At 44.2% G+C, this 23,684-nt stretch overlaps 1 protein-coding gene across 1 annotated transcript in view; it reads right to left on the bottom strand.

The window, feature by feature from the left end:
• The window catches only part of bsnb (bassoon (presynaptic cytomatrix protein) b), a 124,715-nt gene that overhangs the window by 70,778 nt on the left and 30,253 nt on the right, over nt 1-23,684 (bottom strand). The window contains exon 3 of the mRNA XM_070438955.1: nt 18,245-19,213. Coding sequence (XP_070295056.1) covers nt 18,245-19,213 — 969 coding nt within the window. The remainder of the gene's footprint in view (nt 1-18,244; nt 19,214-23,684) is intronic.

The raw sequence follows: 23,684 nt of genomic DNA on the forward strand, positions 1-23,684 counted from the left end.
ATTTCTCAAAAATAAACCTTCTATAACATGCCATTTACATCAAAAATACAGATTGGGGACCTAAATTGTGAATTTCTCCTTTAAACCAGATTGGGCTTCTGACTCACTCATCAGACATTTAATGCATTGTTTTCAGCATTGTTGCCCTGCTTAATCATCTTACAAGGCTCACTCCAGACTATTCTCCGATGACATGTATTTGTGTGGGTGGATCTTTACAATGGTGTGTTGAGGTTAAGCACCATGCTCAAGGGGATAGCAGTATTCCCTTAACACGGATTACAAGTGCCAACACCCTGGCCTATTAGGTCACCCTACATCATCCTTCTCACTCTACCACTTCTATTCTCTTCTTTCTTCCCCCTCTCTCTCTCGCTCCCCCCCATCTCTCTCTCCTGCCTCTCCCCCCATTCTACCTCTCCTCGTCTCTTTCTCCGACACATACACCACACATACAAGCCTCCTCCGTCCTCCCATGCGTAGCAGGTCCTAACTGCTGCCTCTCTGAGCTGTTGCTGCTAAATCAACAGTCAACAGTGTGGGCATCAGGAGGGCTGAGTGCTCGTGTTGCAACAACAACTGCAAGCAATTCAACCGGCAGTAATTGGCAATTCAATCAATGTGTCAACGGCAAGCAGCCTCCTACTGAGGCGGGGAGACTGGGGGAGGGAGAGAGAGAGGGGGGAACGAGAGAAGACGCGAGGAAAAGAGCAGTCAACGTGGACAGAGCAGAGGAGAGGAGCTGATATACCCAGACGAACAGCAACAGAGAGATAACGAGAAACAAAGGACCAGCAAGATGGAGAAGGGAGATAAACAGAGAAATAAAGAGTGTGACCACCAGGCACAATAATATGCACTGATGTGATTGTGATGTGCACCCCCTACACACCAAACTGAAGAAAATGGATGGACACGCGGAGGGACTAGCTGAACTTGTCCAATAACAAACTCAAATTCTRGTTGCAAAACGGGTTGGTACGGTTTGCACTAATGAATACGACCCAGGCCAGGGACACAATGCACTAGATCAATGCCTTGTAATGCTATTAATGGTGTATAGTTAAGATGGAAGTTAATTACATTGCTGATAAAGCATGGTTCAGATGATGCTATCTGTGTGAGGTCTGAATGGCACTGCTAATCCCTATGTGGTGCACTACTTTTGACCAAGGCCCACGGGGCTCTGGTCAAAAATAATGTACTATATAGGGAATAGGGTGCCATTTGGAATCTAGTCTGTCTCATCATCACAGGAGAATTAGGCAGGACAGCTAAACCCATGGTCCCAGTGGGGAGATAGTATGACTTCATGCTCATCCTTTTCATTTGCACAAGCAGGAGCCATGCAGGAGAGCTCTCTGTGGGCCTAATTTGACGCCTGTGTGTGTGTGTGTGTGTGTGTGTGTGTGTGTGTGTGTGTGTGTGTGGTGTGTTGTGTGTTGTGTGTGTGTGTGTGTGTGTGTGTGTGTGTGTGTGTGTGTGTGTGTGTGTGTGTGTGTGTGTGTGTGTGCATGGAAATGTGCAGCTGGCGTTCGCGTGTGCGTGCCCACATCCGTTAGCACATGCCTTTGTCTACACTGCATGGCCAAAAGAATGTGGACACCTGCTTGTCGAACATCTCATTCCAAAATCATGGCATTAATATGGAGTTGGTCCCCCCTTTGCTACTATAACAGCCTCCACTCTTCTGGGAAGGCTTTCCACTAGATGTTGGAATATTGCTGTGGGGACTTGCTTCCATTCAGCCACAAGAGCATTAGGAGGTTGGGCACTGATGCCTGGCTCGCAGTCAGGGTTCCAATTCATCCCAAAGGTGTTCGATGGGGTTCATGTCAGGAGCTGTGCAGGCCAGTCAAGTTCTTCCACACCGATTTCGACAAACCATTTCTGTATGGACCTTGCTTTGTGCACGGGGGCATTGTCATGCTGAAACAGGAAAGGGCCTTCCCCAAACTGTTGCCACAAAGTTGGAYGCACAGAATCGTCTAGAATGTAATTGTATGCTGTAGATTTCCCTTWYCTGGAACTAAGGGGCCTAGCCCGAACCATGAAAAACAGCCCCAGACCATTATTCCTCTTCCACCAAACTTTACAGTTGGCACAATGCATTCGGGCAGGTAGRATTCTCCCGGCATCCGCCAAACCCAGATTCAACCGTCGGACTGCCAGATGGCYAAGCGTGATTCATCACTCCAGAGAATGCGTTTCCACTGCTCCAGAGTCCAATGGCGAGKTTTACACCACTCCACAATTTGACGGACTGACTTGTTGGAAAGGTGGRATCCTATGACGGTACCACGGTGAAAGTCACTGAGCACTTCAGTACGGGTCATTTTACTGCCAATGTTTGTCTATTGAGATTATTTGTCTATTGTGTGCTCGATTYTATACACCTGTCAGCAARGGGTGRGGCTGAAATAGCCGATTCCYTTAATTTGGGGTGTCCACATACTTTTGGCTGTGGGGGTTGGCGGCGAACATGTGTGAGTGCCTTACGGTAGTGATGGAAACACACTCTAGCTCCATGCTGCCGAGGTAGGATGTGGGGGGTCTGCTCTGCGTTGGTGTTTCATCACCCCCTCAGCCCCTCTCCTCACCCTACTTCCTATGAGAGAGACCAGGCAGGCTGGGCATAGTGTAGCAGGCCTGGATGGACGGTGCCAACACGCCAGTAGCCATCTGGCTCAGTATGGACCTCCTGTGGAAGAGAGCCTAGCTAGTGCCATCACCCAGGCAGCAACACTTCCCGATCTAGCATGCTCCCCAATGTTCCGGCATGTTCCGGCATGCTCCCCAATGTTCTGGCATGCTCCGCTATCATTCCATTGTTTGCTTCTTCGTGACAACACAGAAGCCATGGGTCTGCATCCCAAATGGCACCCTARTCCGTATATTGTGCACTGCTTTACAGAAGCTATTTGGGATGCAGCCATGTTGTGCCATGGCCAGGCGTGTCCAGGCATGTTCTATCGTGTGAGAACAGCTGGTGTGTTATCAAGGTCTTTACATGCCAGTCGTGATGGAGATGAAGCTAAACTGGAGCATTGTGCGACTGTGAGGAGGCAGCATAGCTGTGGGCGAATGGGAATCTTCGGTCTTAGTCAACGTTGTGGCCTAGTTAGGACGAGGAGTGGAGGCTATATTTATTTTATTTAACCTTTATTTAACTAGGCAAGTCAGTTAAGAACAAATTCTTATTTGCAATGACGGCCTGCCAGGGAACAGTGGGTTAACTGCCTTGTTCAGGGGCAGAACGACAGATTTTTACCATGTCAGCTCGGGGATTCGATCCAGCAACCTTTCGGTTACTGGCCCAACGCTCTAACCACTAGGCTACCTGCCGCCCCTATATGTGCATTTAATGTTGCTCATAATGTCGTTCATAAAAATAGAAATATTGTATGTCAAGGAGTGTAATTTACTACAACTATATATGTATTATCTATTTTATGTCTTATGTCAAATGTATATTCGACACAGGACCAAATGTTATACTGTAGGCTAAACGACTGTGTTACTGCAAATATACTTAATGTCTACTTAGTGTCTATGTCTTATAGAGGCCTAGAATGTGTGTTAGACACAGGAGCATTACCGTGTGGAAGAGCCCTGATATTTACTGAAAGAGAAAAATCCATCTGTGAGCTAATGTGTTCCACTGAGACTGTATTACAGAGGGTAACCCTCTTCCCCCTTTGTCTAGTCTACACCTACTAGACTGTTCATATTTGCTCTGTCACAGCTAGGCACTCCTGTGTATTTTAGGGGGCGGAGGGGGGGGGGGGGTCTGTGGGAAACAAAATTAGCGTGTGAGAGTGTGTGTTACATTATGCATGCGTACGTGCGTGCGCGTGTCTGCGTGAGCAGTGAGCAGTTCCTGGCAGTCCCAGGCCCTTTTACACAGCCATAATCCCTGAACTACAAGAGGCAAATCAATTGGCTGGGCAGAGGGTCAGTAATCCCCGGGTCAGTCGGCATGCCAGGCTGCAGCCACACACTCACTAGGTTCCAATGACCATACTAMCATACCACAATCKATATCTATTACAATGCCTTAATTTTAAGTAGACTAGTGCTAGACTAGTGTTGCTATTTGAATACAGTCACTGGCTACAGGGGTCTCTGCCTGGATATCACAAGGGCCACTCAGGGGCCACGGAGGGCCAAAGAGGAGCKCAGACAAAGGAGTGGACTTATCATAGCCACCGTGTCTTGGTGGTTTAGATTGAATACTGTACCTAGGTTTCACTTGGTGGGCGGAGATATAGGAGGACAGGCTCGTCGTATTGGCTGAAATGGAAAAGSTATCAAACACATCAAGCACATGGTTTCCATATGTTCAATATATATTTCTTCGATTCCAGCCATTGTGATTAGCCCGTCCTTTGACATGTCCGCTCACCAGCCACCACTGGTATCAAAGGACCAAGAACAACAGAGTCTCTACTTCCTAAGGCGGCTGAAGAAATTCATCATGCTGCCCCGAGTCCTCTCCGAATATTACCGTTGCACCATCGAGAGCGCCCTGGCATCACMGTCTGGTACGGGAATTGCTCCGTCCATGACCGCAAGGCCCTCCAGTGGGTGGTGAAGATGGCCCAGTACATCACTGGGACCGTGCTCCCACCCATCCAGAACATCTACTTGAAACAGTGCCTGAGGAAGGCGCATAGAATCATCAAGGACCCCACACAACCCAGCCACAAGCTGTTCTCTCCTTTATCGTCAGGCAGACGGTATTGGAGCATGAGGTCTGATACCAACAAGCTCAGAGACAGTTTCTGTCTACAAGCGTTCAGACTGCTGAAAATTGAACTGGACTGACAACCTACACTGACTCTCTGCACCTTAGCACAAATGCACTCACTCATGCACACACACACACACACACACACACCCACACAAACACACATATACAGTGTACATCATAACTGCTTCAACCACCTGTGTTATACTGCTCAATTTATACACTTGCCCCCATCCCCCCCTTCCCAAAACACGTGTAAATATTGGACTATACATTGTGCCTTCCTGTATTATACTTATGCTAAAAATGTTTATTCTATTCTACTGAGCCATTTACTTTATGTTCGTATTCTTATCTTCTATTATTTCTTATTGTTGTTGCATTGTCGAGAAGGAACCTGCAAGTAAGCATTTCGTCGTACGATGTATCCCACGAGTATCCCGTATATGCAACTAATAAAACAAGGAACACTAAAAAAGAAGACGGTTTTATCCTCAATCAGCAGAGATAGAAGGAGTTCTTACAAGATGGTGTCTAATGGTCTGAGATGGACAGAAATAGAGATAGTGACCTGCAGGAGTGTCATCACACATATTTAGCCTAAGTCGTCATAGCTCTACAAAACCCCAAGCACTCATTGGATGAAGTACTTCATATGTCCCATTATCACTGTGCACGTGAAGCCCCAACACACTAGGGGTGATGTTGACAGTGACCAAAATAAATACCCTGACGCCAGTGAAACAGCATCTCTCACACACACACACACACCCCTTACACACATACACCAGCACAAACACACACCATCCACCATCACACACACACACACACACTCTCTGAACACCAGGGATCAAACGCAGCACTCTCCCTGTTCCACATTTCATACACTATTTATAATGTTCTCCCTGGATAAATTATTGATGAGCTATATTTTCTATTCCTCTCCCTGCACTTTCTGTACTGTTCTATGAAGGATCTAGTACCCTCACTAACAACCCACTCAGGGCCCGTCTCTCTCTGTGGCCTTTTCCATGGTTGCAAAAAGTGCAACACTTTTGACCATAGCCCTTGTCAAAGGTAGTGCACTATATAGGGAGTAGGGTGCCATTTCGGATGTAAATACTGCTAAAGGAGACAGAACTTAAGCAGCGGAAGGTAACCATTTCCTGCCATTATTAAAGTATAGTCCCATTCGGTATTAGATAGAACATCGCGGCCCTGGCCGCCTGTGGGGAAAAAAACCTGTGGTTGCCTAGGTTACCCCACTGGCTCACAGCAAAAGTTTTTTCAAACGCACATTTTTTGTTGTCTGATTGTTTTAGTCAACTACAAAGCTACATTTAAGAAAAGTACAACATGTCTAAAGATTACTTTTCGACATTGCCTGCTCCCGAGCGTTCTCACTATTTAGAAAATGTTTATATTGTAGGGCTTCCCTCATGCCCCTTTTCATGACGTGCTAGCATCCACGTGAGTGAGCGCTAGCTAGCTACCGACCGGAACATTAAGCTAGCCAAGACCAACACAAACAAAACGGACTATACAGCGGAGGTACAAACGGACTATACTAAACAAATTAAATGTCTTACCTGCAGTGGCGACCCGTCATTCAGGGCAGATGGGGCAGAACCCTGTTTTGAGCCGCACATTTTTAGCAACAAAATTTTTTGTTTTTGGACTTACCTGTTTTGCATGTTATTTTGTCATTAATACGTGTTTGCAAACTTTCTTGAGTAAGGCAGCTCCAAAATGCAGGTGTTTCAGCCTTGCTCAGTGTTTTCTGTGGTGGTGGGGCAGCCAGTGGAAGACAAGGAGCATAGGTGTTGGTAATGTTCTCTAGTTGCGCCATAATTAGCTCAGTGTTCGTTCATTCGTGGGGACAGTACTTCAACGCCAAGTCTAGGGGTAGACCTCGAAATTTCAAGCCCCTTGTGTGCTGCCATAGAGTTATTTTAGAAGTGCCCATCCAAGAAGTCTCAAGGTCATTGGCCACAGATAATATGACATCAAATCACATTATATCTACAGTAGCTTTGATTGGACTGATGTCAACATCATACTTTCAAAATCTTAGCTAGCAGTCATCATCATGAATCAAGTCGACAATCTACTGGCAAATCCTTTTTAATCCTTGTCATATGAAGATAAATTATAGATAAAACGTATTAGTGCTCATCGGTCATTGGACATAAACATTACACAACAAGTTAGAAATCGCAAATTCATCAATGAGTGGTTTGGAAGGAATCAGTGACAGTGGCTAACTGCAAGCATTGCAAAGCAATCACTAGCCTGCTATTCAGTGGAGTGGCTGTGTGGTCCCCAAATCTGGTATTACGTGTCTCTTTTCCATGTTTAAAATGATAGACATTCAACATTGGCCATGCTGTCAATGAAGCATGATTTGTGCTGCGCTCAAAACAACTGGTAAATCGGAACTGCGAAAACTTGACTTCATTGAGTTCAAGACAACTGGGAATTCTGGAAAAAACTAGCTGGGAAATACGTTTTGAACGTTCATCCAACTCGGGAACTCTGGCCTCTTTCTAGAGCTACGGCCTGAAGATCAATGACATCGTCATGATTCAACATTGTTTTTTTCTGAGTTCCCAGTTGTCTTGAAAGRACCATAAATCCAGAGAATGCCAGACTTTAATGACAAAGTTGGCCAAGGAAGAACCGCCGTGCCACCTTCCTGTTCAAGTGAGCACAGCACAACAAGGTGAGTCCAAAAATGTCTTGTATGCTGCTGCATAAATTATGCAATATGCCAGGGAGATATGTATACTGTAGCTAAGAAAGTAATACTAAGTGTATGTGCCTCACCCTAATAATTTGGTCTCTTTACCCCTCTTAATTTCCCTAATGTTCTGACTTGGTGGTACACATGTAGCCTATAACCTGTTTTACAGAAATATAATCATCACATTATGTAAGAGCTTTCATTGTCTGCTTATGTGCCCCCTTTACTTATCCTACGGTTCTGACTCGGTGTACAGGGAGAACACTGTAAGAACGTTCTGAATGTTCTGTATTCTGTCGCTGTACATTTCAAAAGTGCTAAACAAATAGTTGTACTGACTACGTCCATCCAAACTCGCTCATTAATGTCTTAATCGAAATGACGGATTACCACTCGTTGTCCCCTTATGCCATAGTTTGTACATCTAAAGTGACATTAGAAACGACATTTGTTTAAGCAAGTCATTCATATCAGCTATGTTTTTTTAAAGGGCAGTAAATAAGGCTGAATTAACGGTTTCGCTGCCAGACAAGGGTCCACTGATAGCCAGGTGTAGCAGTAGTAAGATGTTGAGACAGCTTTATGTAGGCCCAGTTTGTGGGCACTGTTTGTCACCATTATAGTGCAATTATTGTATCGTATTGTTTAGTGTTGTAGTGTGAGAGAAAAATGACATATTTACCTGATCTATTTGATATTAATGGTTAACAATTAATATTTAACTAGTAGTAATACATTTCTGTCCTACTAGTGTCTGTGTTTTTATGGTCTCCACTCCAGTTCCCTAATCTGGGCGTATGGTCACTAGAGATGGCTTGAGCTGACAAATTAGTTAAAGACTGCATTGCATAGACAATAATGTGTTTTACTAGCGATGGTTAAGGAGTAGAACAATCAAGCATTGTCTCAAAATCATCCTTGCAACTGGGAAACTAGGCCAGGGTGGGGTTAAGACAACAACCCATGCAGATAACAACAGGATGAACCCAGAGTGGCTTATGATGCTCCTGGGTCTGCATGGGAGGGGTTGAACCAATCATGACTAAGCATTCTTAGTGTCAGCTATATAAAGAACTCTGCATTTGTGTAAAGGTTAAGTTACTCGGTCCAACACTCAAGGGTGTGGGGTTGACCCGCTTCATTATTGCAATAATTAATCGATAAAAAAAAAAAGAAGATGATTGTTTGAAGAAATGAAAAAATTCTCTCTCAGTATGATTTTCCACGACAGTAGTGGTTTTGCTGGCATGCATCCCACATTGTAATTTTTTTTTGCCCCACCAAGATTTACATGCTAAAATCGGCACTGCTTACCTGTGATGAAATATTTTCCTCACACCTAGCTACTTGTACCCTACTTGGACCCCAGGTACCCACATTTCCCACGTCGAATAGCATGAAGCCACAGGGTTCTTCTCACATTCTCTATTTCCCTATGTGGGAGCATTGCGAGCCGAACCGTAGGTCGGGATTTTATACCTGGTTACATTGAACAACACAGCAGCTTTTAGCCTATTTTGATATTTTTTCACAATTCCTGACATTTAATCCAAGTAAAAATTCCCTGTCTTATGTCAGTTAGGATCACCACATTATTTTAAGAATGTGAAATGTCAGAATAATAGTAGAGAGAAGGATTTATTTCATATTTTATTTCTTTCATCACATTACCAGTGGGTCAGAAGTTTACATACACTCAATTAGTATTTGGTAACATTGCCTTTAAATTGTTTCACTTGGGTCAAACATTTTGGGTAGCCTTCCACAAGCTTCCCACAATAAGTTGGGTGAATTTTGGCCCATTCCTCCTGACAGAGCTGGTGTAACTGAGTCAGGTTTGTAGGCCTCCTTGCTCGCTTTTTCAGTTCTGCCCACAAATTGTCTATAGGATTGAGGTCAGGGCTTTGTGATGGCCACTCCAATACCTTGACTTTGTTGTCCTTAAGCCATTTTGCCACAACTTTGGAAGTAATGCTTGCCAGTCATTGTCCATTTGAAAGACCCATTTGCGACAAGCTTTAACTTCCTGACTGATGTCTTGAGATGTTGCTTCAATATATCCACATAATTTTCCTCCCTTATGATGCCATCTATTTTGTGAAGTGCACCAGTCCCTCCTGCAGCAAAGCACTCCACAACATGATGCTGCACCCCCGTGCTTCATGGTTGGGATGGTGTTCTTTGGCAAGACTCCCTCTTTTTCCTCCAAACATAACGATGGTCATTATGGCCAAACAGTTCTATTTTTGTTTCATCAGACCAGAGGACATTTCTCCAAAAAGTACAATCTTTGTCCCCATGGCAGTTGCAAACCGTAGTCTGGCTTTTTATGGCGGTTTTTGGAGCACTGGCCTTTCAGGTTATGTCGATATATAGGACTCATTTTACTGTGGATATAGATATTTTTGTACCTGTGTCATCCAGCATTTTCACAAGGTCCTTTACTGTTGTTCTGGGATTGATTTGCACTTTTCGAACCAAAGTACATGCATCTCTAGGAGACAGAACGCGTCTCCTTCCTGAACGGCATGACGGCTGCGTGGTCCCATGGTGTTTATACTTGCGTACTATTGTTTGTACCGATGAACGTGGTACCTTCAGGCGTTTGGAAATTGCTCCCAAGATGAACCAGACTTGCGGAGGTCTAACATTTTTTTCTGAGGTCTTGGCTGATTTCTTTTGATTTTCCCATGATGTCAAGCAAGAGGCACTGAATTTGAAGTTAGGCCTTGAAATACATCCACAGATACACCTCCAATTGACTCAAATTATGTCAATTAGCCTATCAGAAGCTTCTAGAGCCATGCAATCATTTTCTGGAATTTTCCAAGCTTGTTAAAGGCACAGTCAACTTAGTGTATGTAAACTTCTGACCTACTGGAATTGTGATACAGTGAATTATAAGTGAAATAATCTGTCTGTAAACAATTGTTGGAAAAAATTACTTGTGTCATGCACAATGTAGATGTCCTAACTAGAGGTCGACCGATTAATCAGAATGGCCGATTAATTAGGGCCTATTTGAAGTTTCCATAACAATCGGAAATCGGTATTTTTGGACGCTGATTTTTTTTTATAAAAAAAGAAAGAAATTACACCTTTATTTAACTAGGCAAGTCAGTTAAGAACACATTCTTATTTTCAATGACGGCCTAGGAACGGTGGGTTAACTGCCTTGTTCAGGGGCAGAACGACAGAGTTTTACCTTGTCAGCTCAGGGATTCAATCTTGCAACCTTACGGCTAACTAGTCCAATGCTCTAACCACCTGCCTCACGAGGAGCCTGCCTTTTACGCGAATGCAGTAAGAAGCCAAGGTAAGTTGCTAGCTAGCATTAAACTTATCTTATAAAAAACAATCAATCAATCAATCATAATCACTAGTTATAACTACACATGGTTGATGATATTACTAGTTTATCTAGCGTGTCCTGCGTTGCATATAATCGATGCGGTGCGCATTCGCGAAAAAGGACTGTCGTTGCTCCAACGTGTACCTAACCATAAACATCAATGCCTTTCTTAAAATCATAATACACAGAAGTATATATTTTTAAACCTGCATATTTAGCTAAAAGAAATCCAGGTTAGCAGGCAATATTAACCAGGTGAAATTGTGTCACTTTTCTTGCGTTCATTGCACGCAGAGTCAGGGTATATGCAACAGTTTGGGCCGCCTGGGGCTCATTGCGAACTAATTTGCCAGAATTTTACGTAATTATGACATAACATTGAAGGTTGTGCAATGTAACAGGAATATTTAGACTTATGGATGCCACCCGTTAGATAAAATACGGAACGGTTCCGTATTTCACTGAAAGAATAAACGTTTGGTTTTCGAGATGATAGTTTCCGGATTCGACCATATTAATGACCTAAGGCTCGTATTTCTGTGTGTTATTATGTTATATTAAGTCTATGATTTGATAGAGCAGTCTGACTGAGCGAATGGTAGGCAAAGCACGCTTGTAAGCATTCATTCAAACAGCACTTTCATGCGTTTTGCCAGCAGCTCTTCGCAATGCTTCAAGCATTGCGCTGTTTATGACTTCAAGCCTATCAACTCCTGAGATTAGGCTGGTGTAACCGATGTGAAATGGCTAGCTAGTTAGTGGGGTGCGCGCTAATAGCGTTTCAAACGTCACTCGCTCTGAGACTTGGAGTAGTTGTTCCCCTTGCTCTGCATGGGTAAGCTGCTTCGAGGATGGCTTGTGTCGATGTGTTCCTGGTTCGAGCCCAGGTAGCGGCGAGGAGAGGGATGGAAGCTATACTGTTACACTGGCAATACTAAAGTGCTATAAGAACATCCAATAGTCAAAGGTATATGAAATACAAATGGTATAGAGATAAATAGTCCTATAATTCCTATAATAACTACAACCTAAAACTTCTTACCTTGGAATATTGAAGACTCATGTTAAAAGGAACCACCAGCTTTCATATGTTCTCATGTTCTGAGAAAGGAACTTAAACGTTAGCTTTTTTACATGGCACATATTGCACTTTTACTTTCTTCTCCGGCACATATTGCACTTTTACTTTCTTCTCCAACACTTTGTTTTTTGCATTATTTAAACCAAATTGAACATGTTTCATTATTTTATTGAGGCTAAATTGATTTTATTGATGTATTATATTAAGTTAAAATAAGTGTTCATTCAGTATTGTTGTAATTGTCATTATTACAAATAAATTTAAAAAATCGTCCAATTAATCGGGAATCGGCTTTTTTGGGTCCTCCAATAATCGGTATCGGCGTTGAAAAATCATAATCGGTCAACCTCTAGTCCTAACCGACTTGCCAAAACTATAGTTTGTTAACAAGAAATTTGTGGAGTGGTTCAAAAACAAGGTTTAATGACTCCAACCTAAGTGTATGTAAATTTCCGACTTCAACTGTACATAAAACAATCAACGACAACGTTAGCTCTTTTACCATGAAGGTCAATGGGAAAGAATGTTTGTTTTCCCCAATTTGTGGGTGTGGTTGAGGAGAATTCCTTTTTAAGATGTGAATATCAACTTGGAGTATAGGGTCTGACACTATAATCATAGTTATTTGAGTCAAAGTAACATTCTCTATTCTAGATGCTCTGATGAGAATCCAAGGTTGTGTGCCCAATGGCACCCTATTCCCTATTTAGTGCACAACTTTTGACGAGAGCTCTATTGGCTCAGGTCAAAAGTAGTGCACCACATAGGGAATAGGGTGCCATTGGCAGCCTTAGACACAGGAGGATAAAGCTTCACACTCCTATGCACACACACACACACACACACACACACACACACACACACACACACACACACCTGCCTGCAGGACCACAAACACATTGTTTTCTATCAGATGGTCTGTCTTTTATAGACGCTGTTCGCAGTGTGCTGTGACATTTTACATTTGTATAAATGTCAGGAAATCTGGTAATATCGCAATCACACACACACACACCCAGGAGCAGACACACACACCCAGGAGCGATCATATACACACACACACACCACCAACTCCATTTAGACCCAGATGTAAATTAGACCAGTCTGCTCACACATCAGTAGAAAAACAACAACAATGTATGTTGTTTTATTTACCTGCACAACCAGAGGAACAATGACACTATAATAATATAGAATACACTAGAATAATACAGATTACAATAGAATAATCTCCCCTGAAAGCCAGCATTGGGGAAGTAACTAACACACACTCACAAGGACATCTTATTCACTAGAGACCCATAGAAATCCCACAGCTCTGATTGATGTGAATCACATAGGCTGCTGTAACATACAGGTAACTGACAAAATAATGGAAACACTTGAGTAAATTAGTATTTTGAAAGTAGGTGCTTCCACACAGGTGTGGTTCCTGAGTTAAGCAAGTAGGTGCATTGAAGCTGTTCTGTCTCATGGTAGCCCAACGCCCTATTAAGACACTTTATTTTGGTGTTTCCTTTATTTTGGCAGTTACCTGTAAAATCTCTCTCTCCTCTCACTCATTATCTCTGTCTCGCACTTTCTTTTTCTCCCTCCCGCTATCTCTCTTCATCTCTCACTTCCATGCTCTCTCTCTCTCACACACACGGTCTTTCTCGCTCTCTTTCAGTAAACTGTACAGATTAAAATGGGAGCTAAGTCCTCATTTGATATACACTACAGTACAGTCCATATATCCAATGGAAATGAATTATGCATTATGGCTCTCATAGGGCTGAGAGGCATTGTAATCCCAAAAAGAATCCCAGATTTTCTACCCCACACTCGTAGGGAAAAAAAGGTGTTATCTAAAACATAAAAGGGTTCTCGTATGGGGATAGCCGAAGAACCCTTTTGGAAGCCTATTCTCAGAGTGTAAAGATTGCCGGGTTTTCTTCAAAAGCCATGGTCAGATGAATGATTCCTTTCCACTCTGTTATGTATACAGTCACCTTACTGAGTGCAGTGTTGATACATGCAGTAGCTCCGGGCTCACAACGCAGATGGTCAAACACAGAGGGTTAGCATAGGGCTCTTGTCAAAAGTAGTGCACAATAGGGAATAGGGTGCCATTGGGAACGCACACGTCAACACCAGCAGGGCTGCACTCACTTGAGATCCACACACAAATCTTCCATTGACGTCAATGTATTATTTATATAATGTACGGGTAAAGAGCGCAGGCCACGTTAGGATTCGGCGCCCCTGTGACCAAACACATAGGACAGATTTATTCGAATCTCGGTCACCCAGAACTAAAATCGTGCATAATTGCGCCAGTGTTAGAGAAGATACTAGAACGAGGAGCGGAAGCGGAACGATGCGTTTGACCCTGTCTCTTTGCAAGTTACAGGCATGTCTATGGGCCAAGTGTTCCCTCCTCTTCTGGAATTCGAAAGATYCGAACACCTGCAAAATCGGGATTTGTCTAAATGACCAGTGATGGGAAATCTGCACACCGGAACAAAGTTCCTTGTTTAGTCGTTGACAGATGCTACGATACCAGTTATGTTACGTGCATCTGCCCATGAGAGATTTTTTTTTTTTATAAAAAAAGAAAGAAATTACACCTTTATTTAACTAGGCAAGTCAGTTAAGAACACATTCTACAAACTAATGTATTGTAGAGTACACCATGTAAACCACTGACTGGTCTACAGTGGTCCCGCTTAAATGTAGAGACAAGCTATGAAATGTTCTGATTGGTCAAAGGCAGCACCTGCTAGACCCGAGGGGTATATGGGTTGGCTAGTGGAGCTGTCTGTCTGGTGGGGAATGTGGGTTGGCTAGAGCAGTGGTTCTCAAACCTTTCCTCAGCGACCCCCGGCCATTCCATGTATTTGATCTATTCCAGAGCTAGCACACCTGATTCAATTTGTCAACTAATCATAAAGTCCTTGACTAGGTGAATCAGGTGAGTTAGTTCAGGACTACAACAACATTTTGAAACATTTGGGGATCTCCGAGGAGAGGTTTGAGAACCACTGGGCTAGAGAACCTGTCAAATGGTGTCGTGCTGAACGCTGGTTGGCTAAAGGAGCTGTCCGGTGAGGTGGTGCTGAATGGGGGACGGCTATAGGAGCTGTCCGGTGATGTGGTGCTGAATTTGGGTTGGCTGGAGGAGCTGTGTAGTGCAGTGGTGCTGCATGTGGGTTGGCTCGAGCAGGGTCCACTACACAGCGGATTCGACTAATCAAAGCTTGATGATGAGTTAGTTGTTCATTTGAATCAGCTGTGTAGTGCAAGGGCTATAGGAGCTGTCTAGTGCAGTGGCGCTGCTCCTCTCCTCCTTTCCTCATGCATTCGACCAATTACAGCCACACCCAGAACGAGAGAGAACGAGAGAACAAGAGAGAAAGAGAGAGAACAYCCACAAATAAACCTGGAGGGAGGGTGAAAGAGATCAAGAGAGGGTTAGCCTACAGCCAGGACAGGAAAGAGGGTGAGACAGGAAAGAGGGTGAGACAGGAAAAAGAGGGAGAAGGCAGGAAAAAAAGAGGGAGAAGGCAGGGGGAAAAAGAGGGAGAGTGTTTATGTGTGTTAGTCGGGGAAGCATACAGAAGAATCAGCACTCTCCTTACACAGTTCTCTAGCCCTTACCAACAAACCTGCAGATACAGATACAACATAGGCATTGTACCAATTACATTTACATCCGAATCTGCCACAATAGAGCCCAAACAAAACCTAGTCTGCTGATGCAATCTTCAAACACACAAAGGTTTCAGACTGACGCTGCCGTAGAGTTACTCAACACCACAGCGAGACATCTCATCACTTCACTCCGAAACTTTCTGTACTCTTTGGACGTCTCATGAAACTCCTCGGCTCGGCTTGTTCAGCTGCTTCTGAATCCACCCAGGCATCAAAGCAGCGCCTGACAAACGATGTCGCCATGTTTCCATAGCGATCTATCTATCTATCTATCTATAATTGGCCGGAGCCACTGCTACTGGCAGCCAGACGCCGAGGAAGACAAGGCAGGCCCATAACAAGCCCAACACCGGCCACTAATCTTGTTATTACTGCCATCATTCAATTGGGCCTGATTTGCATAATTAAGCTCCGTGATTGGCCTGACTCCTGATTGGCCTGAAAGCCTAACGAGGCTCTGTTCTAACGAGTGGCTTTTTTATTTTTTGGTTCTATTGGAAAGAATCAGGGGGTGCGCCGTTAACCCTGTGAGACCCAAGCATAAATCCAAATGAGGATTAAAAAAATGAAATACAGAAATACTTCTAATAGGCCTCTGATGATGAAAATAATACATTTTTGGAATTTCAAGTTTGTAGAATAATTGTATGTAAGCTTAGCAAAAATGCACCATTGAGCTTCAATGGCGGGACAAATTTGAATTCTATAAAAAAAAATCACATCAAATTGGATCAAAAGTGTAAAATTAGGTCATATTTTGTCTGAAATTGCTCAATTGATCAACTTGATCTATCCAAACGTTAGTATGTTGCAAACAAATTCATACTTTTTTTGAAGGATCAACTATTTTCTTTTCTGCGTATGGAGTACATTTTTAGTAATATTTGGTTGTCCTTTCTAGTTGAACTTGGAGAGATAGCCGTGAGATAGCCATCCTATCTCACTTCTTCACCATAAAATGAATGCTCGTCGATGGCAGTATTCTGACCTCATAAACCAATCATTTAAAAAAAATATATATATAAATGTTTCTTCTTTTGATACGTAGAGAGAACATCAAAGCATTTTGTTTTCCATATTTTCATTATTTGGAAAGGATACAACCTCACTTCTGTATTAACATATGAATGTGTCCCCATGTCTCATTTTAGCAAACCTTTAAGCGCAATGATGTGTTTTTGGAATACTTACAAAACTACCTCTAGCTCAGAATGTTTGTTTCTTAATAAATACAAAAAAAATCTACATAATCATCTTAGAGAAGACAAGAAAAAAAATGTCAAGTCATGGGCTTACATGGATGGCTACCAACATCCAGTATGCTTGTTTTTTTATTTWTTTTTATTTAACCTTTATTTAACTAGGCAAGAAAGATAAGAACAAATTCTTATTTTACAATGACGGCCTACCCCGGCCAAACCCTCCCAACACTGGGCCAATTGCGTGCCGCCCTATGGGACTCCCGATCACGGCCGATTGTGATACAGCCTGGGATCAAACCAGAGTCTGTCGTGACGCCTCTAGCACTGCGACGCAGTGCCTTAGACCGCTGCGCCACTCGGTAGTCAGACCGTATGCTTGTGTAGGGGACCAGTGTGATCTGAGACGAGTGGACAGTTTTCTAATGTTTCAGAGGCTACTGATGCCACAATAATAGTGACACACACTAAATACTACTATTTGGGTCTAAGGAGATGAACTAGGTAGTGATGACATCATTTTTTTAGTTTAGGACCGGTACTGGATGCAATTTAGGTGGCGTCGTATTTTTACAACCGTGGGTTAAGAGGGTTAAAGGGGTGAGTCACTCACACTGCCTTGTGAATCTCCATAGGTCTTTCATTATGACTCATTGATATTAATGAATGAGTCATCTATTACTCAGAAAGGATCAAACCCAATTTAGTTTTATTGGCCATGTCAATGTCCCTAATGGCATCCTATTCCCCATGGGCCCTGGTCTAAACTAGTGCACTACATCGGGAATAGGGTGCTATTTGGGATGTACCTAAATCTCCCTTTCCACCACAGGGGGGACTGTTGTGAGTCACAGCGCATCACTTCTGGAGCAACACAATCCCACGTGATTACTAGAGACAGACAGGAAGCAGCAGGAAGAGTGCCCAATAAACCACGGTTTGTATTCATTAGGGGCATTCAACGGAAAATGTTTGCAACAGAAAACAAAAACAAGTTCAAGTTGTCCCTCCCTGTTTCAGTCTGTTTTCTTTCGTTTGGTGCCTAATGATTACAACCCAGATGTATCGAATAGTAATGCCCCTGACACACACCCATGGGGAAGCTTTAGTAGAACGCAGGTTTAAGAAAGACAGAGAAAGACTAGGGCAGCCAGAGTGAGACTATTGCACTATGACATGGCATTTTTATAGAAACACATCCATAAACTATTCTATCATCTATTTCACCACAGATGGCCCAGTTTTATCACAGGGCACTTGGCCCTTATTCAGACCTGATCAAATCCACCCACATACCTCACACAAAGCCACAAAGCTGTGTATCTCCCTCTTACACACTCCCACACACACACCCACACACAGGAAGAGAAACCACAACCAACTGAAGACTCCGATGATTAGAGATTAGAGATGAGACCGCTCTTACCTCCAGATGGGGTGCAGGGTTGAATCCACAGAGGTTGCAGACCTGGGCGTGACACTGGGTACAGGTGTTGTAGTTGGCCGGCTCGGCCGTCACCCCCACGTTGAGACTGGTCTTACACAGGGGACAGCAGGCACCTTTGGCCTGCTGCTGGAGGGGTCCCTGTTGGGGTGCGTGGGGTCCCTGTTGGGGTGCGTGGGGTCCCTGTTGGGGTGCATGGGGTCCCTGTTGGGGTGCGTGGGGTCCCTGTTGGCCAGAATGAGTTCCTAGTGGTTTCCCAGCCCCAGCTGCAGGTCCCTGGGGTCCGGCTGGTTTGGGGGCAGGTTTGGGGGGCTGTTGGGGCTGCGGCGGAGCAGCTACTGGGTTATCTGATATGAGGGTGCTGGCCTGGTTGAGGAGGGAGGCACCGAAGCCACCGAAGCCTCCAAACAGCTTCCCAAAGGTCTGCTCGGGGGCGGCGGCCGGGGGCGGAGGCTGGCGTGACGGGGAGCTCCCTGCGCTGCGGGTGTGGTCCTGGCGGAGGGGCAGGGGCTGGTGGGCAGGGGAGCCACGGAGGTCAGGCTGGGATGGGGCTTTGGCCATGCCTGGGAGAGGGACAGCTCCTGGGGGGAGACGAGCCCCACCCTGACCCTGGGCTGGAGCAGGGCCCCCTGGACTTCTCTGTTGCTGAGCGGTCTGTCCCGGGCCTGGACCAGTCTGTCTGTTAGGGCCCGGTGGGGGCTGGGCCTGTGTCGGAGCCTGGTGCTGGGTTAGAGGCTGTGCCTTATGTGGGGCTTGGGGCTGGGGCTGAGGTTGGACCTGGGGCTGAGGTTGGGGCTGGGGTGGGGGCTGAGTTTGAGGTTCAGAGATGGGCTCTGGTTTGGCTTGGTGAGACGGAGAGTGAATCTGCTGCTGGCTCTTGGAGCGAGGTGTCTCCATGTCCATTCCCAAAGCTCTCTGCATCTGGCAGTTCAGACACAGCCACTCCTGGACCTACGGTAGCAATAAAGAAGAAATAAAACCGCATTAGCAAGAGATATCTATACAGAGTACTATACATACCCAGTGTCACCAACTGAATTCACTCAAATCATTGCGCGTTACCCGATTGGTTTTATTAACAAAAATCAATACATCAATTTCTGAAAACTTTATAGACAATCGATGGATGTTTTTAAGGAACAAATCATATGTCAAATATACATTGAGCAAGAGAACTGGAGCCGTATGTATCAAGCGTCTCAGAGGTCATGTCCCCCTGTCCGTAAAATGCAATCGAAAAAGCAGAACTGGTCCTAAATCAGCACTCCTACTCTGAGAAGTTTGATACACCTTGGCTTGTCTCACTAGGAGCCTCTTGTTGGTAAACAGCAGGGCTGATAAATGACCACGTAAGCTTACTGACACATGGCATGGGATCTACCCCCTTCTGTCCTCTCTCACGCTGTCTTGTCTCAGTCTTTCTCTCCTCACTTCCCTCTTCCTCCCTTTGCCTTTCATGTCTTCGCTGTCTCTCTCTCTCTGCCCCTGCCCTCTCTTTCTCCCAGCTTCTCTTTCTTCCACCTTCTCTCTCTCTCTCTCTCTCTCTCCTTCTCCTTACTCCTTCTTCACCAGGCAGATACTGTAACAAGACAGGAGTGACACCCCCCCCCCCCCTCTCCCTCTCCCACACCATCTCTCCCCCACCATCTCTCCCTCTACGAGTTGAAAACCACACCGTCCCTGTCCCCTGTTCCCGCGCCATGATGCGCGGGAACAGGGGACAAGGAGGGTGTGGTCTTCAACTCGGACCTTCAGAACGCAGAACCATGTGGCCCCTAGTTTCACTCACAAACCATACTAATAATGTTCACTAATAATATATGCCATTTAGRGTTTAGCTTTTATCCAATGCGACTTAGTCATGCACGCGTATATTTTTCATACGGGTGGCCCAGAACAAATCCAACCAACGATTCATGGCGTTGCAAGCACCATGCTTTACAAACGGAGCCACACACACGCACACAGATTCACACACACACACAATGTCAACAACAAAAAAAGAAAGGCCCCGTCTTCCCAGACATCCCTGTTTCATCAACGAAGTATGATTTGAGAGGACTAGCTCTTTCATTTAATGAGTAACGGTGCGTGGGTGAAGTCACTGGGGAAGCCAATACAGAAAGAAAAGCCATATTACAACCTATGTGTTGTGATAATGGTGGCGTTTACTCTAAAACCTGTTAGTTCATTTGCCTTGCYACTGTGATATATAGCCCTAAATGCCGAGACAATAGGAAGACACAGTGGCAGAATAAATTCAGCCACACATTTGTTTCATTACAAAACCGGAGAGCAGCATCTGTCCAGTGAAGTCTATGGCTGTCATACAGTACACTCTTCTAGTTTTTGTTGTCCTAGGCTACCTGGCTAAAATACTTGCTTGCTAGCCTAACTTCCTTTCCTGGGCAGCTAGTTCACATTAGCATACTACATCTAGCTACGTGTTGAACTTCCATCCTCTCAGGCCAGGGGCACAACAATGTATGAATTTATGGTTGGATCAGAATCGCCGTTATAATCACTGGCCAGTACTGAGAATTTAGTAAAACCACAAGTCTAAATCTCTATCTCCATCCATAGCTAATTTAGYAAAGGAAATTATTTTAGCTAGCTAGCTATCTAGCCACTGGAGGACAACAATACAACGAGATGCAAAACAATTCAAGTTTCTGTCGATAATAACACTTGCCATGTGATGTGATTGGCCTGAAGCCAACGGTTTTTTTTTGTGCACCAAGACCATTCACAGCTGAGGTCACTCAGTTTAGCTCAATGCTGATTGGCTATTATTTTATAAATGTTTTATTAAGGGAGGCCAAATGCTCGCTGGCTTCCCTTGCATTCAATGCTACGGGCGGCAACAATGTAATGCTCTTTRTGACCAGACAGCATCAGATAGATACGCTACACATACTGAGGCAGAGGGGCACTGTTTCGTTTGSMCGGATGCTTTCTCCGGTGAGATACATTCAGCCTCTTGCAAATTGAAGGAAATGTATGAAACACAGAGAGGAAAGATACATTAGTTTCTATGTTTTTTTCTTGATAATTTTTTGGGAGAAGCCTGGCGTCCCTTGGCATCCATGAACACACCGCCGCATTTAATGGCTGTTTATGGTCTGTGGAAGTGATTGCAAGTAAATGAGTCCGTTCTTACATCATTAAGTTTCTCATTTGTACTGAGACGTAATGAATCTTGTCTTGCATATTTTTTTCTCTGTCTAGCCAGTCTGTACCAGCCACTATTGATCATTGCTCATGAATATGATTCCCTTATTACTTCCTTCCGTGTTATTGCTCTGAAGTTCCAATTTTGAACCCGTTCAAAAGCACACAGACACACATTTCGGTATTTCATTTCACTCAAAAACACACATCTGTCTAATTCCGCTCACAAACACACAGACGGACACACAAACTCCTGTATTCACTCATACAAACAGACAGACACACAAACTCATATATTCACTCATACCCAGAGACAGACACACACACACACACAACATGTCGCCTAAACATGCAGTTCTACAAAGACATACACAGAGTTGTATACGGAAGYTTTTTCGATGCGATATGTATTGTATTTACGTATATCACTGTTGGGCTAACATGTCCAGCGACAGCCAAGATGCCATGGCTGTGTTGTGACATGCAGTCCACACCCACTTGGCACACACTGGTTGAGTCAACGTTGTTTCCAAGTCATTTCAATGAAATGACTTTGAACCAACGTGGAACAGATGTTGAATGGACGTTTGTGCCCCAGTGGGGAGTGCTCTAGATCTGTATCTGACTATCCTGTACTATCCTCCACAGGACTGGTCGTGTCAAGCATATACAGTAAGTAGTGTCCCAAATTGCAACCTATTCCCTATTTAGTGCACCACTTTTGAGCAGAGGGCAGTGGTCAAAAGTAGTGCTCTAAAAAAGGGGCCTGGTCAAAAGGAGTGCACTAAATAGGGAATAGGGTGCCATTCCAAACAGGGCCCTGGTCAAAACGAGTGTACGAAATCACTTCCAGGGTGCCATTTGGGACACACCCATGGACAGCTAGAGCATATTACAACTCCAGCCAGCCAGGCACGATAGCGTAGAATCATTATGCCTGGTTGGTGAATGCTATAAAAAGAACCCCTCTCGCTGCATGGTGAAGGATGCCTCACCAGATCATACTAAACTTGAAATTACCCTGATATCACATTTGTGAAAGAACTGTGTGAATTGCTGTCCAAATAGTCCAGAGTTCACGAGGTGGAAGCTAAATGAGTATTAGCTATTAGCCACACCAAGTGTGAATGAGGGCTGGTCCCAAACCGATTCCTGTGTGAATGAGGGCTGTGAATGAGGGCTGGTCACCCGATTCCTGTATTGAACTACTTTTGACCTTTGGGACACAGCCGAGATCTCGTATTGTTGCCATAAGCCCGGCTGGACCATAGTAATGGAGAGGGCTGAGAGGAGAAGGTTGTTACAGCTATTATTGAGGAGTGCATATTTCCCATGAGGCCTTTGTTGATATTTTGTTCACTGGGTCAGGTGGTCAATGACAACAAGTCAGTGTGTTCCTGGGTCAGTCTGTCTGTCTGTCTGCCAGTGTGTGTGTCAGTCATTCAGTCACAGCAGTATCCCACTGTAGTCTCTCTGAGGTTGGAGTGACGAGGCATTACTTTGAACAGTCAATCAACCCGGAGCGCTCACAAACAACAGTGTGCTGCAGGGAAAATAGATATGCAAAAAAAACAAGCCAGGGCCTTGATCAAATCAAGGTTTGATTTGATTCTCTAGTCTTTATGAAAATGTGATTTCTTTTTCTTTTCCCTTCATGAAAAAGGCATGAAATTACAGCAACACTATCGCGGTCTCTCCCCCATTTCATTTCTCTCTTCTGCCCTCCCTCCATCTTGTCTCCCCTCTACATCTTTATCACTCGTTCCCCTGTCCTCATCTCTCCATCGCCCCCTCTCAATCTTCATTTCTCTCCATCTCGTCATCCATTTTCCATTACTCTAGTAGTGGCTGGTAGTGTGTGGTATGTTCTGCATCCTGTCACCTCCTGCCATGGATTGAAGCACAAAATTACACAGCAGCGCTTCAGATAGCAATGCTTCATATATTAGATAGATAGATAGTAGATAGATAGAATATAGATAGATAGATAATACGATAGATAGCATAGATTAGATAGATAGATAGATAGAAGATAGATAGATAGATAGATAGATAGATAGATAGATAGTAGATAGATAGATAGATAGTATAGATAGATAGATAGATAGATAGATAGATATGAAAGAGAAGAGAGAGAGAGAGAGAGTAGAGAGAGAGAGAGAGAGAGAGAGAGAGAGAGACGAGAGAGAGAGAGATAGAGAGAGAGAGAGAGAGGAGAGAGAGAGAGAGAGAGAGAGAGAGAGAGAGAGAG

The sequence above is a fragment of the Salvelinus sp. IW2-2015 genome, unplaced genomic scaffold, assembly GCF_002910315.2.
Source record: "Salvelinus sp. IW2-2015 unplaced genomic scaffold, ASM291031v2 Un_scaffold1312, whole genome shotgun sequence".
Taxonomy (NCBI): Eukaryota; Metazoa; Chordata; class Actinopteri; order Salmoniformes; family Salmonidae; genus Salvelinus; species Salvelinus sp. IW2-2015.